The sequence below is a fragment of the Schistocerca nitens genome, chromosome 2 (genome assembly GCF_023898315.1).
Source record: "Schistocerca nitens isolate TAMUIC-IGC-003100 chromosome 2, iqSchNite1.1, whole genome shotgun sequence".
Taxonomy (NCBI): Eukaryota; Metazoa; Arthropoda; class Insecta; order Orthoptera; family Acrididae; genus Schistocerca; species Schistocerca nitens.
This window is the reverse complement of record NC_064615.1, coordinates 113067322-113083436: the sequence shown is the minus strand read 5'-3', so window position 1 is coordinate 113083436 and position 16115 is coordinate 113067322. Positions and strand designations below refer to the sequence as shown.

At 40.4% G+C, this 16115-nt stretch overlaps 1 protein-coding gene across 1 annotated transcript in view; it reads left to right on the top strand.

Moving 5' to 3' along the window:
• The window catches only part of LOC126234289 (retinaldehyde-binding protein 1), a 143658-nt gene extending 131405 nt beyond the window's left edge, over nt 1-12253 (top strand). The window contains exon 8 of the mRNA XM_049942976.1: nt 12081-12253. Coding sequence (XP_049798933.1) covers nt 12081-12118 — 38 coding nt within the window. The 3' untranslated portion in view covers nt 12119-12253. The remainder of the gene's footprint in view (nt 1-12080) is intronic.
• The last annotated feature ends 3862 nt before the right edge of the window (nt 12254-16115 follow it).

Here is a 16115-nt window from a genome sequence, read left to right as displayed (position 1 = left end):
TTACTGATAAAAGATGCGTATTAAGCATCCTTTTACGTCGCGTGACCGATTGTATCGTAGAAAAGGAAACCATCAGACCACTGAAACGACTGCCAACGTCATTATTGGACGGTGATTGACCGATCAGTTTAACACTATTCTTACGTAAAGAAACACACAAGAAATGAAATGATCGGTAATTCGATCTCAGGGTGGTTCGACACAGAGATATTCAAATAAGAAACGAAAGAACACGTTAACATGTCCGGTCGTTCTGTCCTCGAACAATTCGCCGGCAATCCTTTCTTTACTGGCTGTGAACAGAAAGACACAAATATTCATACACAGTGATAGTTGTCATCACAGGAATCAATAAGGCGTGCTTTCCTAAATAAACTCGACTTACACATTCCAGTTAATTATCATATACTTAACGAAATATAGAGGTACATAGAGGCAGATGCTTTACTCTTTGTGGTATCCAACAGGGAAAAGCACCATAGCCAGCGAGAATAAATGAAGTAGTTAATCATCGTTTGTTTCTTTACCGAACCAGTACATTGTTCATTTTCGCTTCGTTATCTCTGGCCAAACGATGTCAGTACGACATGAATTACAACGTATTTCTTTGTATAAAAGAACAGAAGTGTTATTTTACTGTAAATTGCAGTATTAATACATTAATATACACTCCTGGAAATTGAAATAAGAACACCGTGAATTCATTGTCCCAGGAAGGGGAAACTTTATTGACACATTCCTGGGGTCAGATACATCACATGATCACACTGACAGAACCGCAGGCACATAGACACAGGCAACAGAGCATGCACAATGTCGGCACTAGTACAGTGTATATCCACCTTTCGCAGCAATGTAGGCTGCTATTCTCCCATGGAGGCGATCGTAGAGATGCTGGATGTAGTCCTGTGGAACGGCTTGCCATGCCATTTCCACCTGGCGCCTCAGTTGGACCAGCGTTCGTGCTGGACGTGCAGACCGCGTGAGACGACGCTTCATCCAGTCCCAAACATGCTCAATGGGGGACAGATCCGGAGATCTTGCTGGCCAGGGTAGTTGACTTACACCTTCTAGAGCACGTTGGGTGGCACGGGATACATGCGGACGTGCATTGTCCTGTTGGAACAGCAAGTTCCCTTGCCGGTCTAGGAATGGTAGAACGATGGGTTCGATGACGGTTTGGATGTACCGTGCACTATTCAGTGTCCCCTCGACGATCACCAGTGGTGTACGGCCAGTGTAGGAGATCGCTCCCCACACCATGATGCCGGGTGTTGGCCCTGTGTGCCTCGGTCGTATGGAGTCCTGATTGTGGCGCTCACCTGCACGGCGCCAAACACGCATACGACCATCATTGGCACCAAGGCAGAAGCGACTCTCATCGCTGAAGACGACACGTCTCCATTCGTCCCTCCATTCACGCCTGTCGCGACACCACTGGAGGCGGGCTGCACGATGTTGGGGCGTGAGCGGAAGACGGCCTAACGGTGTGCGGGACCGTAGCCCAGCTTCATGGAGACGGTTGCGAATGGTCCTCGCCGATGCCCCAGGAGCAACAGTGTCCCTAATTTGCTGGGAAGTGGCGGTGCGGTCCCCTACGGCACTGCGTAGGATCCTACGGTCTTGGCGTGCATCCGTGCGTCGCTGCGGTCCGGTCCCAGGTCGACGGGCACGTGCACCTTCCGCCGACCACTGGCGACAACATCGATGTACTGTGGAGACCTCACGCCCCACGTGTTGAGCAATTCGGCGGTACGTCCACCCGGCCTCCCGCATGCCCACTATACGCCCTCGCTCAAAGTCCGTCAACTGCACATACGGTTCACGTCCACGCTATCGCGGCATGCTACCAGTGTTAAAGACTGCGATGGAGCTCCGTATGCCACGGCAAACTGGCTGACACTGACGGCGGCGGTGCACAAATGCTGCGCAGCTAGCGCCATTCGACGGCCAACACCGCGGTTCCTGGTGTGTCCGCTGTGCCGTGCGTGTGATCATTGCTTGTACAGCCCTCTCGCAGTGTCCGGAGCAAGTATGGTGGGTCTGACACACCGGTGTCAATGTGTTCTTTTTTCCATTTCCAGGAGTGTAAATATGGGTTTGAAATCACGTTGGGGGCAAGGCATACATGTCTTTTAGAAATAACGATCATATATAACGTTTTAACTCCGTATCTTCAACGGCCTATTACTCAACAGGCATTTGCTCCTGTAGGCATATGTAAACTTTTTGTAAACACCTTCTATTTGGGATTCGAGTCTTTATCTGATGTGGGAATTTAGCAAGTCGTCGTCTTGCAGCTAAAATCATCGGCACTGTGATACAAGGCAAATTTTGTGTTCTTCTCTCTACTTTAAATGTAGATAATACTACACATTTTCATGTGTGCTTGATACACCCCAGACAACCTGTTTCTGTACAGATATGACAGCATACAATAGTAGCACCGTATGTTTACACAACTGCCAACAGTTTTTGTACCTGCCTCATCATGTCTATCATTCTTTATTGCTGACGGCCGACTAAACTTCTGAGGATTCGTGCTAAGCGTACTCAAAAAAGTAATGTAGCACTAATCATTATGATTAATTTAGAAAATAGCTGAAACTGATTTAAGTTGAAAAGCCATGCTAGTTTAAATCTGTGTACTAGATCGGGATTTGAATCAAGAAGCCTGCCTTTCGCAGACGAAACCCTTACCGACTGAACTAACCCGGCACAACAAACGACGCGCCCTCACAACTTCATTCTGCCAACGTTTCTCTCCTACTTTCCAGGATTTAAGGCGCTCTGAAAAGCAATTGACAAGAAATGTGATAAAACTGGCACTCAGGTAAATCACGATGTCGAAGAAAAACTGCGTATAATTCAGCTAAACTCAAAATTGCAAATATGTATTCTACCGTATCTTCCTTCGCCGTCGGCGTTGTCGTTGTTACCGTGAGACACCGTTATTGGTTCAAATGGCTCTGAGCACTATGGGACTTAACATCTATGGTCATCAGTCCCCTAGAACTTAGATCTACTTAAACCTAACTAACCTAAGGACATCACACAACACCCAGTCGTCACGAGGCAGAGAAAATCCCTGACCCCGCCGGGAATCGAACCCGGGAACCCGGGCGTGGGAAGCGAGAACGCTACCGCACGACCACGAGCTGCGGACTGAGACACCGTTATACCAAGAGCAAAGGCGCGTCGATCTTAGAGCATGAGATATGATGACCTTAAGCCATTGACAACACACAACGGTCACGGTAGCACCTGATTCCAGAATAGCTGCAGTAGTTAGGATCTACGAACTATCCCCTCTTGACCAGGTCCCCAAAACTTAACTCGTAACGAGATCCCTTCAAAGCAAATTGTCATAACGACCGTCTATAAAGGCTTCGTACAACGAGAAGAAATGTTACAGTTTATGGAATAATAACAGATACGACCAAACTGTCTTGTTTCTTCTGCTTTATTTAACATAACTTCGTTCACAGTTTCATTTCGCATTCACCACTCATTCACCGAAACCCTTTGATGAACAATTTTGGTTGCTTGACACCAACAGTCAATGATAATGATACAGCTTTTCTCCTTTTTATAAATTGAAACCCGCTCTCCGCGATATAATTAAAAAAAACCGGTCTCAATGCTGCGTCCCTCGTGAGATGCCAATAGATTTATCCCGGAATTGACCGCCCTGTAGGTGTACTCAATTTAATGACCACACTTCACTATCCGCGATTTCGCGTAACTGAATGTCCATTTGTTAGTCTGATTATATTTAAAATTCGCCCCTATATTTTTCACAACGCACAATTAGCACTTCTTTACTTGTTTTTTTTTTCTTCTAAGAGTAAATGGAAAAAAAGACGCCGTATCATCGGCTTAGTCGATATAAAGCAAAACACCTTAATATGCCCAATTTTACCTCTTCTTATAGGACGGCTACCTTACTCATTAATTTACGACATATTATTTCCAATAACACTAAACAGGTATCGCCGTTATATTTTAATTGTATTCAAAAGCATGTTACTACTATTATGACCGACCAAATCGTAACAAATCGCGCGGCGTGCGTTTTTAACGATAGCTTTACGCTATTCAAAAGTTCCGTTACAGCTATCTTGACTCGTAATGTTACAGTATTACACAAGATTTCCTTATTTTACCAATGCATAGATACGTACATGGTTATAATCCATACTATTGGACCTCCCATATATAAAGGAATTTAGAAAGAAGTCCCAAGCACAGGTGACACTTGAACATTCATAGTAAGTGTGGTATCCGAGAAAAAGGAATTCCAGCTTGTTCTGTGTTCTTATTACAGAGAAAATAATATAACAAATTAAAAGTTATTGATTTATGTGTATTAATGAAGAAATTAGCGCCTCTAATATGTTTAAATGTAACACCCATGTTTGTGTTTGTGTTGTTTATAATGTCTTGTTCTAATTAGTATGTTAAATGGTCTTAAAATTGTCATTTGCAAAATATCTGGTAAAACTGTGATACACGCTAAGAGTTTGCCAGATATCTGTGAAATATACCGTTCTGTTCTAAGTCTACTATAAGCCGACAACTATGATTGCAATGTGCCACAGTTAATGCCGACTGCACTTCCTGTTTGATAGAAATAACAATTTTAATTTTTTAATTATACAATATTGTTAATTTCGTGGGCAATGATCTGTAAATTACATCGTATAATTTTGTTCGGGGACCTAAAACGATTGTATCTCTCACATTTATTCCCTAAGATTGTAATGTTGTTGGTTTATTTTTCTATGAAAGCGGTACTGATATTCCTGGGCAAGGATGACACTTAATGGCTCTTCTTTGTGCCACCCTTAGCAACCAGAGAACATCGAACTATGAGTTACTGTCGCTTGACAGTGGGCATCCGTCAGGAAATGTTGATAGGCGTCGTTGAAGTCTGCCAGTTTCTCTGGACAGTACGTGTCAAAAGGCTCCACGCCCCTTGTGTTGTTACATTCTTGAGTTATCCTCAATTGGCTCGCCGGTTTGATATTCCTGGGCAAGGATGACACTTACTGGCTCTTCTTTGTGCTACCCTTAGCAACCAGAGAACATCGAACTATGATTTACTGTTGCCTGACAGTGGGCATCCGTCAGGAAATGTTGATAGGCGTCGTTGAAGTCTGCCAATTTCTCTGGACAGTACGTATCAAAAAGGCTCCACGCCCCTTTCTCCCCTGTCTTCTGTCGTTTCACCGCGGCTGTCTCGTCACGGTCGCGTGCGTGTGGTGCGTTGCCAGCAGATGGATTACCGCGCGGTGGACCGCTCGCCCATCTCAGGTCATCGCCTCCAGGAAGGGTCGCACGGGGCGGCCGCCCATTAGCTCAAGGTGCAAGGGAAAGTGTTTGCCGCAAACCCTTCTTTTGTTGTCGGCCACGCTCCCGAAGTGGCCCGGTTGACAGCTTGTCCTGCTGGGAAACCCGCTAGTTTACAACTAGCCCTCCTCCTCGCTGCTCCCGCTGTCTCGTAAGAGTTTAGCCGGTTCGCTTTCACGTTCTCAACTGCATTCAAAGAAATTGTTCATCATACTTATGTGATTACAAAATGTCATACATAATACCACTTCGTATTGTCTTTCACAATTTTTAAGAACGAAAGTGAGACTTAATTTTTTTTTAAAAAAATTATATGAATCGACAATATAAAAATAAAAGTTAAATGCCTTGACAATATAAAAAAAATAAAAGTCAAATGACTTGACAGTATAAAAATAAAAATTAAATGAACTGACAATATAATATTTAAATCCACATCACTAATGTGGTTCACTTACGGTTTAATAAATCAAATGCTACTTATTAATTCACAAAAATGAATATGATTATGCCTTGTGCAAGTATAGGTCAGGACAGCATAGGGTTCACATGTTATTTACACACACACATGCACACCTGTTGTCTATTCTACAAACTAACTACCCATAAACATGCATTACTCAAAATTCTACTTCTATCCACTACTAGTTAATCCAACAAGCTACTTCAATGCTACTTCAGCAAAGTGTTTACACCACTACAACATTGTTCTAATTCGTCCTCTTCCTGACGCTCGCTGCATATGTCTTGTCACATAATAAATATAGAGAACTTTCCTTAAACATACACAATAAAAAGGACAATGGTTATTTACAAGCCAAAACATTTATACCAGTTGACACACCTAATAAGAGACTCGCAATTATACATTTATCATACTCATATATTCACACATAAAACAGTAAGAAAATTTCATCTAAAATTACGTTATCACAAGAATTAATCACATAGATGACTCTGAGAACGGTAAAAATATCTGCATCATACAGGTTATACTACATTTTCTTACCCATTTTGCTGCGATTTCGTTCCTTCTTTAAGTTACCTTTCGCTTCGAAATCAGTTATTTCGCCTGTGGTGGTTATTCTGGATTCATTTCTCCTGAATGGCAAAATTGTGGTCACCTCTATTCTGTAAAACAGTTTCATCTTAACATATTGAACTTACAACTGACACAAAAGATCCGAATCCTCCTGCAGTTTAAATGACAAATGTTTTGCTTCATCCTTATTACCTTAAACCAAGCTTTCCTTCGGTCCCATAATCAAAATTATTTACTCTTCCTCTACATTCAAGAGGGAAATTTCCTCAGTACAAATCATATAGGCTGCAGTGCATCCTGCACCAGCGAAAACAGTAAGCTGTAATGCTCACAGCATCAGCAAAACACATAAACGTCGCTTTTCTGGGACAAGTATTAACGCAGAATAAGTTTTCCACGCTTTGGCTCAACATCAATCAAGACTACAGAAAGGATCCATATTTCTGTACCATTCTCCATTTGCTGAAAAACTGCTCGTATTTGACTACCACAATAATATTTCAGGGCCACGTAAATTACACAAACCACAATTCTTCTTTCACCTTGAAGGGAATCAATATACTTACGAAATCCACAGACAGCACTTTACGTACTCAGCTATAAAGAACAAAAAAGACATATATCATCAATATTAACATATTAGCGTATATTGGGAAGCCATTTGTTAAACAATCGTATTATCGCATCCTGTTTTCAAGATTCCAAACTTACTCATTCCTTTCTCAGAGTTCTCCTATCTTAAAATATTTATACAACACGCATACTATAGTAAGAGATCCTCATTTATACTGACAGATATAGAATAGTAATAGATAGATAGTAGCACTGAAAACAGAAAATCGGAAACAAGGCTACTAACAGCTGGGGACCTGGGTTTGCCAGACCCATAATACCCACAGATCGGATATTCCCGAGTTTTGACATATATTCAACACAGATCTTGCTTCTCTCAGGAGCGACTCGTTTCAATTTACACACAAAAAAAACATAAACAGCATTTCACTCGTTCACAAAGAAACCTTTTATCTTCACCTTTGAACCAACCTAAATCCTAATTGCACAAGGAAAAAGAAAGAAAACTAAAAGCATTGCTTCAATAAATCACATAGAAATATCTTTATCATCATTTTTACCAACATATTATTCAAAATGCATATGTCACAAACTTAAACTAATCAGTTTTTTCTCCTCTCTATACACCCTAAGTACTCATTTGCCATGTCGTTCATTGGTTTCGATTGGGCGCCTTCTGCGCTGATCGTTTGTCATTGCCGGTTTTGTTCATTTCCATTTGCTGGATTATGTGTAGGGTTAGCTGGCCGAATTTCAACATCATGAGGTGCTCCGCCTATAGTCCTATTCCCACTGTGTTCACCGTAGTATCGATTCTGGTTGCCGTAACTGTTGCGTTCACGATTCTGTCCACGTCCTCGATCATTTCCGTTGTTCCACCTGTGTTCGCGACTGTTACCCCAGTTTCTATACGGCCGGTCCCGATTATTGTTCCGTTCGCGTCGCGACGACCAGTCACGCCATTGATTAGTACTACGGCTACGACTGCGATCGCGCTGCTGTGCCCCGTAATAACTTTGTGCCTGATTAGGCGGGCATTCTCCTGTATTGTATTCCAACTCTTGGAGAAGCGTCTTAAACGTTTCCACGTCCTCTTTGCATCGTCCCGCAAGAATGACGTGGCGCAAGTGCATCGGCAATTTGGTGATGCATATCCTAATTAGTTCCGCAGGCCCGTATGGGTCGTATAAAAATTGATTTGCCTGCAGCATGTGGTCGAATAGGCGTGCTGGGCTGCCGAAACCAGACTGGTTCAAATTTGGCAGCATAATTATGCCATGTTTGACCCTATCTTGTGCCGCTTCCGACAAATAGGCGGACAGAAAGGCTTGTCGAAACTCCCGAGTGGAGTTGCAGTGACGCGCTGCCGACCTCATGCGAATCGCCGGTTCACCTTCCAAATAGCCACACATATATTCTATCTTATGTGAACTTGCCCAGTCGGGGGGAAGACAAAACTCAAATTGCTCGAGCCATGCTCGTGGATGTATTCCTTTTTGCGAATTTCGAAATATCTCAAACTTTCTCACCGTAAGGAAATGTTTGAAATCAAATCCCCGCATTTCCTTCCGGCAAGGCCCTTGTATGTTTCTATTCGTCTCATGTCTGCCCCTCAAAATACATTCTTCCCTGTTGTCAAAATCTCCCTCGTGGCCGGAGTCCCTCTCTGCACTGTCCGTACAGCTATTTTTAGTGCTATTGGCGAGTTCGTAATCACACGCCATGCGGTTTTCCAGATGCGCCACGCGTTCTTGTAATTCGCCTGTTACAGCTTAGTGCTGCCTGTTCACTTCGAACTGTCCCTTTTGAAATCTAAGAAGCGAACGCACTTCTTCGGTCTCTGCGGCCGCTACCGGTGTAGTATTGTTCTCGCTTTCCGTCACCTTCATCGTGCCTACGATGTCCGCTAATGCCGCAATCTTATCATGTATTTGTCTGTTGTCCTCCGCCCCAGTCTGCTTCAATTGTTCTACTTGCTGTTCCAGCGCGTGAATCGCTTGCCTGTTGTCCGCTACTGTGTTGCTAACGGATGCGGAACAATGCGTTTCCGCCTCCTGGACCCTCGAGAGTACCTGCTGGCGTTCCCTTTGGCATTCTTCTCTCAGCGCTTGGAAATTCCTAAGTAGCTGTTCTTCGCGCTCTTTCGATTCCGCATCGCGACTCCGCTTGCCCTGTTCTAAGGCTTGCAGACGGTCATCGATTTGTTCAAATGTATGGCCTAATTCTTTCATAATATCACTTTTTATTTCACTTTCCAGGTTGTTTATTCTTTGTGAGATATCATTGGACACTCTCTGCATCGACTTGTCAATTTTATTTGTCTGCTGGATTAGTTTTTCGTCTATTTGTTCGCCTAGCTCTCGGATCGATTTTTCTGATTTCTGCGAAATTTGTTCGCCTAGCTCTCAGATCGATTTTTCAGATTTCTCTGCGTTTTCCTTATTTTGTTGCAATAAGGCTTTCAGGAGTTCTGCCAAATCAATTTGGTTAGTTGGAGGCAAACTAATTTCTGGCTCTGATGTGAGCCCGTTCGTCCTGTTTTGCATTTCCTCTGAAGTATTCCCCATTGCATTTTCGAAACCGTCCGGCGTGTTAATATTCGAAATCAAATTATCCCCATCGTCCATGTTGCTTAAGTTGTCGGACTGCTTACTTTTAGCTTGGTTATGTGTCTGCATTAGTGCAATTTATACCCAGTACGCGACACATGAATCAAAATAAATGTATCCCCCAAAAATTTCGACAGTTACACGAAAGGTACCCAACCTACATGCACTTTTTCACACGCACATCAAATTTTTATCTTTGATCGAAACAGTGAAATTTACAAGCGAAAAAAAAAAACACACACACACATATAAAACACACAAATATAGAAAACAAAACAAGACAAACAACACAACGCCGCTCAACAACGCAGTGAATCTTTTGAAAGTCTCAGAAACAACGCAGAAGTTGTTTGAGCGCTATAGGGAAAAAAATTACGATTATACAACGCTTGCAATCTAACATTTCAGAGATTCCAGAGTCTAGCGGAATCACAGAACAGGGTCGCCATGTGTAACGCTGTTACTTTAATTTGTGGTGTAAGCGTAAGTGATAGCCAATAAAAGCGGGTTAAAAGCTGTGAGCTGTCTGGGGAAGTTAATCTTGCATTACTGAGCAACTGTTTCACCGGGTATCCAGTTTAGCTTACCAAATTCCCAACCAGACTAACATGAATTATAATCTTTTAATAGGCATACGATAACTGGTGATATATATATAAAAAAGAAAATTTAAATAAAAAGAAATAAATCAGTTTATATTTGGAAATTTATTTAAACATTGATCATTGAAATGTCAGCCTATTAAATTTGATTCATAAATAAACTGGTGCCTTATTTAGGATTGTGAAAATGTGAGATCGTAATTTTACGGAACACATCAAATATGGAGCCAAGACTGGGAGACTGCATACAACACTGCATTCATAAAACAACACACAAAGAACGTTGAAACATATGCAAGAGAAAATTAACCACTTCCAACCGATTCAATTTTCACCCAAAGAAGTTACGTTCGTAGCACAATCCTGACCGTCATGTAATTACCACACACTAGTATACTAAATTCATATTAACTCTTTGTGAAATCTTCCCAAAAAGAATAGCTGAGGGCTATTTTGATGATTACACCACATGGTCAACTTGGTTTACACAAAGAGTGTAACTCCACAATAATTTTGATAATTAAAATAAATTAGATCGAAAAGCAATTTACAAAAGAAAAACCTCGAACTGGTTACTATTGTCTTACTATTAACCTGATGGGTCAAACAATTGTATAAGCACGTGGTACTGGTTTCATAAAGTACACCCCACGTGGGTTGAACATAAACAAAAGTTGCTATATTGAAAAATATTGTCAAGACGAGACGTTATAATCTCACGCACATTCCCATTTAAGATTGATGAACTTAGAGTTACTGATCAACACGTGGTTCCACTTTACTCACAAAGTAGTGACAAAGCAACTACCGGAATATATTCTGAACTTCACTCGAATCACACTGCGTTGCAATTTAAGATAACATTAGATATTTTAGAGCTAAACCTCAAATAAAGGTGATTAAATTTTCAGTTAGGCTGAACTTAAGAAATCCATTGTCCTACGGACTTAGCAGACACGCGCTTAGCCGGAGATCTTACCACTTCAGACGCTCGCCACGGACCGACTGACCTGGTCCCTTTCTGAGGGTGGCTCACAAATACAAACGGAAGTGGCCAGAGGGGCAGCTTCCTATACCAACATGACAACGGACGGACAGGACCATACTAAGGATAGAAACCTCTTTGCTTTTAGAAAGCGTAGCTACCTGTTCCGACGTTGGTCCTACTGTTCTCTAGCAGACAGGCTTGTCTGCTACCCTCAAGCATGCAACTAGAAATACATTTGCTCATTCATCCTCTCACACAGAAGGGAAGGGGGATGACAGTATCTTATCATATACAGTATATAAAAGAAAGCACATGTAGGTTCCGTATGAGACTGTGTGACATGAATTACATATAAACTGTGTTTTAAAGTGTAGTAGTGTGACAGATCGTTCTTGTTTATGTGTAAAAGTAACACGTTCCTCTACTCAGTCTCCTCCCAGATAGTCAGAAACGCCACAGTAAATTTAGAAGAGGAATTTATGCCGTAAATGACAACAGATTTAAGAAATTAAACATGAAAGGAATCCAACAGAGACCTTTCAAGATATTCACCTGTTCATGTTTCACAGTTTCTAAGATTGCTTTTTTCAAAATGCCTTTCGTTAAAAAGTTTGATATCAACATAAGAGGAAACTGTTCGCTCTCTGTTTCACAGAATCGATATAGCAGGATCACATTAGACTTTTCAGAAAGTGGAAGTAAATTCACAATATATTCAGTTCTAATAACTTTGTAATCAGCCTCGTTGCACTCTTCATGTGTCAAAATGTTATGGACTTTAATTTCGTCGTTCCCCACACTTACCCTTCCTTTGTGGTGTCAGCTAGTGTGTGTGTGTGTGTGTGTGTGTGTGTGTGTGAGTGTGTGTGTGTGTAGAGGTAATTTTCTGACAGTGTCCCTGTTCTCTGTTGCAGAGTGGAACTCGTACGGCCTGGTGCAGCAGAGCAAGTGACGAGTGACTTGCGACATCCGCCGCAGTATCGGCCCCTGCGCAGGAATTTCTCATTTTGTGTTCAAACAAATTTATACATTCCTTTTAATGTGACGTTCCTTATATTACTACATTAAATATATAAGTACTTTTGTACATATGACTATTCACTTCACAAATGTCCTTTAGGTTCTCCTTTTCATCAGTCATAGGATAACATCACGTCGAAAAAAATCGGGCTACAACACAGAAACTGTGATGGTGTTAACCTTTCTCTACATTCTCATAGTTATTACGACACATTTTTCCCAATGATGTATCAGTTGATAAAGACCACGGTTGTAGAAATCTGCTTGTTGGTTGTTCAGGAGGTATTTTGAATTTAATGTAAACAAATGTGAGATCCTAGTTACAACTGGAAAGTGTCAGGTACTTGGGAAATATGATAGAGCAAAATGGAAGAAATGAGAAAGAAATGCGAACCCAAGGCTCAGTTACTACCATGGAAACAGAAACCCTAAAATATGTATGGAGGTTCTCCTTTTATCACTCGGATTCTATAATAACTAGTTCAGTGCCTGTTGCAGCATTTAAAGTTTCCTCTACTTATTCGTGATTACTATCTAAGAATTATGTGTTAATATTGATTCTTCCTCATTAATGTTTTTCTTTTTCGTCCCTCGTGAAACAAATTTTCACTCTTGGAGTTCGTGGCAGTTTGATGAATATACGGTCAGTAGTTGGCTTGATGAATACTGGACAGAGTAATACTTCTCTTTGCTGTTTATCTTGTGTCGAATGTAGTGACACAGTTGCTATGCTCTTGCGTAGTTCACGAACTTCACAGTTATGTAGCCATTGACTGCCAATAGGACAAAACAGGACTAAAAGTGTTACAAGAATACAATTACTACATTAACCCATTAGTGCTCAGAATTATTAAGGTAGTTGTAGGTAATTGTTTTATAACACGTTTACAGGAAGAACCTTATTTAAATTTAACTTTTACTTATACAGTTCTGAAAATTGATGGCAATTTAAGTTGCCATTGGGCACTTAAGATAATAAATGAAAAGCATTTCCAGATTTATTAAAATGATTATTTTTAACTCTACTACTTCTCGCTTCCGTCGGCCGTCGTAATTTAATATATTATTATTTCTTTCTTTTCTCAGACGTTATGTCTGGTCAAAAATGGAAAGTGACGCGGACCTTGATCAAGTGTGACTTCCTTTTAACTGTACGGTATATGTTATATTGCATTTAGGAACTTTCGGGTAATTGAACATGTATCAATAATTACGGATTTCTGTAGTTGTATATATAAGTTTGGATGTAGCTGTATTGCATTGATGTACTGGTGGATATTGTGTGGTATGACTCCTGTAGTTGATAGTATAATTGGTATAATGTCAACTTTATCCTGATGCCACATGTCCTTGACTTCCTCAGCCAGTTGAATGTATTTTTCAATTTTTTCTCCTGTTTTCTTTTGTATATTTTTTGTATTGGGTATGGATATTTCGATTAGTTGTGTTAATTTCTTCTTTTTATTGGTGAGTATGAAGTCAGGTTTGTTATGTGGTGTTGTTTTATCTGTTATAATGGTTCTGTTTGTAATTTTTCCTCCTATCTACGTAATTCTGTAGCTCTCAATTCGTTCGAGCAATCAATCATTCATGATAGGAAACACAGTCATAACTCAGTCACTCAAAATTATTCTGAAATTTTACTTGTTAGAATGAAATCAGGCGATGATTCTTCTTCTCTGCAGGCTCGTGCTTTGCGGCAGTCTGCTAATTTTGGGAGCGTTGTATAATCAGTCGGGAAACCTCATATCAAGCGGATATTTGGCTTTGATGAAGTTTAACCTTCCAAAGAAGTAATGGAGCTCTTGGATTATTAAATGCAGGTTCATATCCAGTCTTTCGGAAGTTCCCTTCTGATTAACAACTACGCAATATATCGATAAATATCATTAATTCTCAAATGTCAAATACACACCTTTTATTTGAAGGAGCAATCTATATATATTTCCTTTTTAATCGTACAGTTCGTATCAGTTATCTTCTGTGATAAATCTCAATAATCAGCTTACAGTTCTTCCAAACCAAGCTCAGGCTAATCGGCACGAAGACAATCTCGGAATCCCCCTTTCTTTTTTTTTTTTCTATCAACCACCAGAGAGAGTACTACTAAGAATACTTATGCGCTCATGGCGTAGCTATTGTATGAACTACTTTTCGCATGGATTCTGCGAGTATGAAGATAGAAAATTAGTAAACGTCATTCAAGGGTAGAATTGTATCAGAATAATTCATCGAATATAAAGAGATATTACAATTGCCCCTCGCAGCGAGCAAAGTTAATGATAATACACTTTGCGAGCTAACAGAAAAAATTTGTTGGGTTGTTTATTCAAAAGAGGAATATTTTGAACTAGTAGAATTTTACTATAGAGAGTATGGGTAAAATGTTAAGACAATAAGTTACGAGAATATCTAAGCTGTAGCTTTTACATGTATCGGGGTATACTCGCATCCCGAGTACATAACCAGGGAAGATGTAGATTGGTGTAATTACGAAAAAGGTCTACCCATTTGGGAACTGGCCTTCAGAGGGAAACCCTGGAAAACCCGAAAGAATAGACCCCAGCTCAGGTATTAAAAAAGATAGGAAAGCCTAAATCCAGTAATTTTGAAATATATAGAAGCTCCATAGATTGGATCGAAGGAAAAGTGCCTCATAGCCAAAAAAAAAATTTACAATATTGCTCAAAAAAAATTTTTCAAAATTCTTCTTTCGACGATGTAGCTGGCGATCTCGTTGTGAAGTCGATGGAACAGGAACACTGGGTACGGACAGCGGGTAGGCGACGTACAGCGTTTGGTGGAGGCGGCACGGAGGACAGGCGATGGCTTAAGGTACAGGACAGAAGCTGGTAATGTGCCGTAGAAACAGGAAGATGATCTCAGGAACAGATGGTCAGGGACGTGAACATGAAACAGGTTTAAAGTGGAATAATAAAAGGTTCTGACTGAATAAATCCCTTGAAGAGAGTGGATTAAGGCAACGAAGTCCATATTTCATCGTCGAACTCCAAATCGGAGTGGATTCTTATATTCTTCCATCTGTACTAGACTGGAACATCCATCAGTCCTGACAATCGCGAATTTTTTTTGTAGTCCTCAATACCAAAGTTGTTTTGCATTACAACTGCTGATTGTCCAAAACATTGCCAAATAGACTGTGGGCATTTAAATTTTGTTGTAGCTCATATCGAATGTATTCCTCTCAAAAAAATTTTTAATCTAATCTTCGTTTTGTTATAGTGCAGGTGGAAGAAGAGCACTGAATCTGTCCGAGGTTTGCTTTCAATTACGAAATTATGGATAAAATTTAAGTTTACACCTGATGAAAAATTTTAAACATAGGCATATGACACTAACTCCACAAAAGGAATAATTTGAAAAATTTTCATTATTCTTATATTTAATTGATTTATAGATCCACTTGCAAATAAATATCATTAATGATGACGTATGTTTATTTAACAAATCATCCAATCGCAGAATCTTCTTCATCCTCTCATGAACATTTATGGAAATATATTTCAACAATTATGTCCATAATATGAAACACACAAACTGCTATTCTTAAAAAGTTAATTAAAATTCTTAAATTAATTCTCCTGGTAAAGAAGGCATAATGAAAATTCTAAAAATTATAATAATTTTCTCTCGCGCAACCAGAGAGTTTCTTCAATTGTTTGCAACAGTGACATTATCGACTGTTGCTTCATTTCACAGTTCATTTGTTTTCTTGCGCGAACAGCGCACATCATACTCACAGCGTATTTACCTACATATCCCACACTGTTCAAGTTTCACACGCAATTCTCACATAAGTGCTCTGTCTTGAGGAAATGTAGATGCACTTCCATTGTATATCACTGTGGCTTCTGCTCATAGTTCACACTTACAAACACTAGTAATTAACAAATTCTTCTACCTATCTT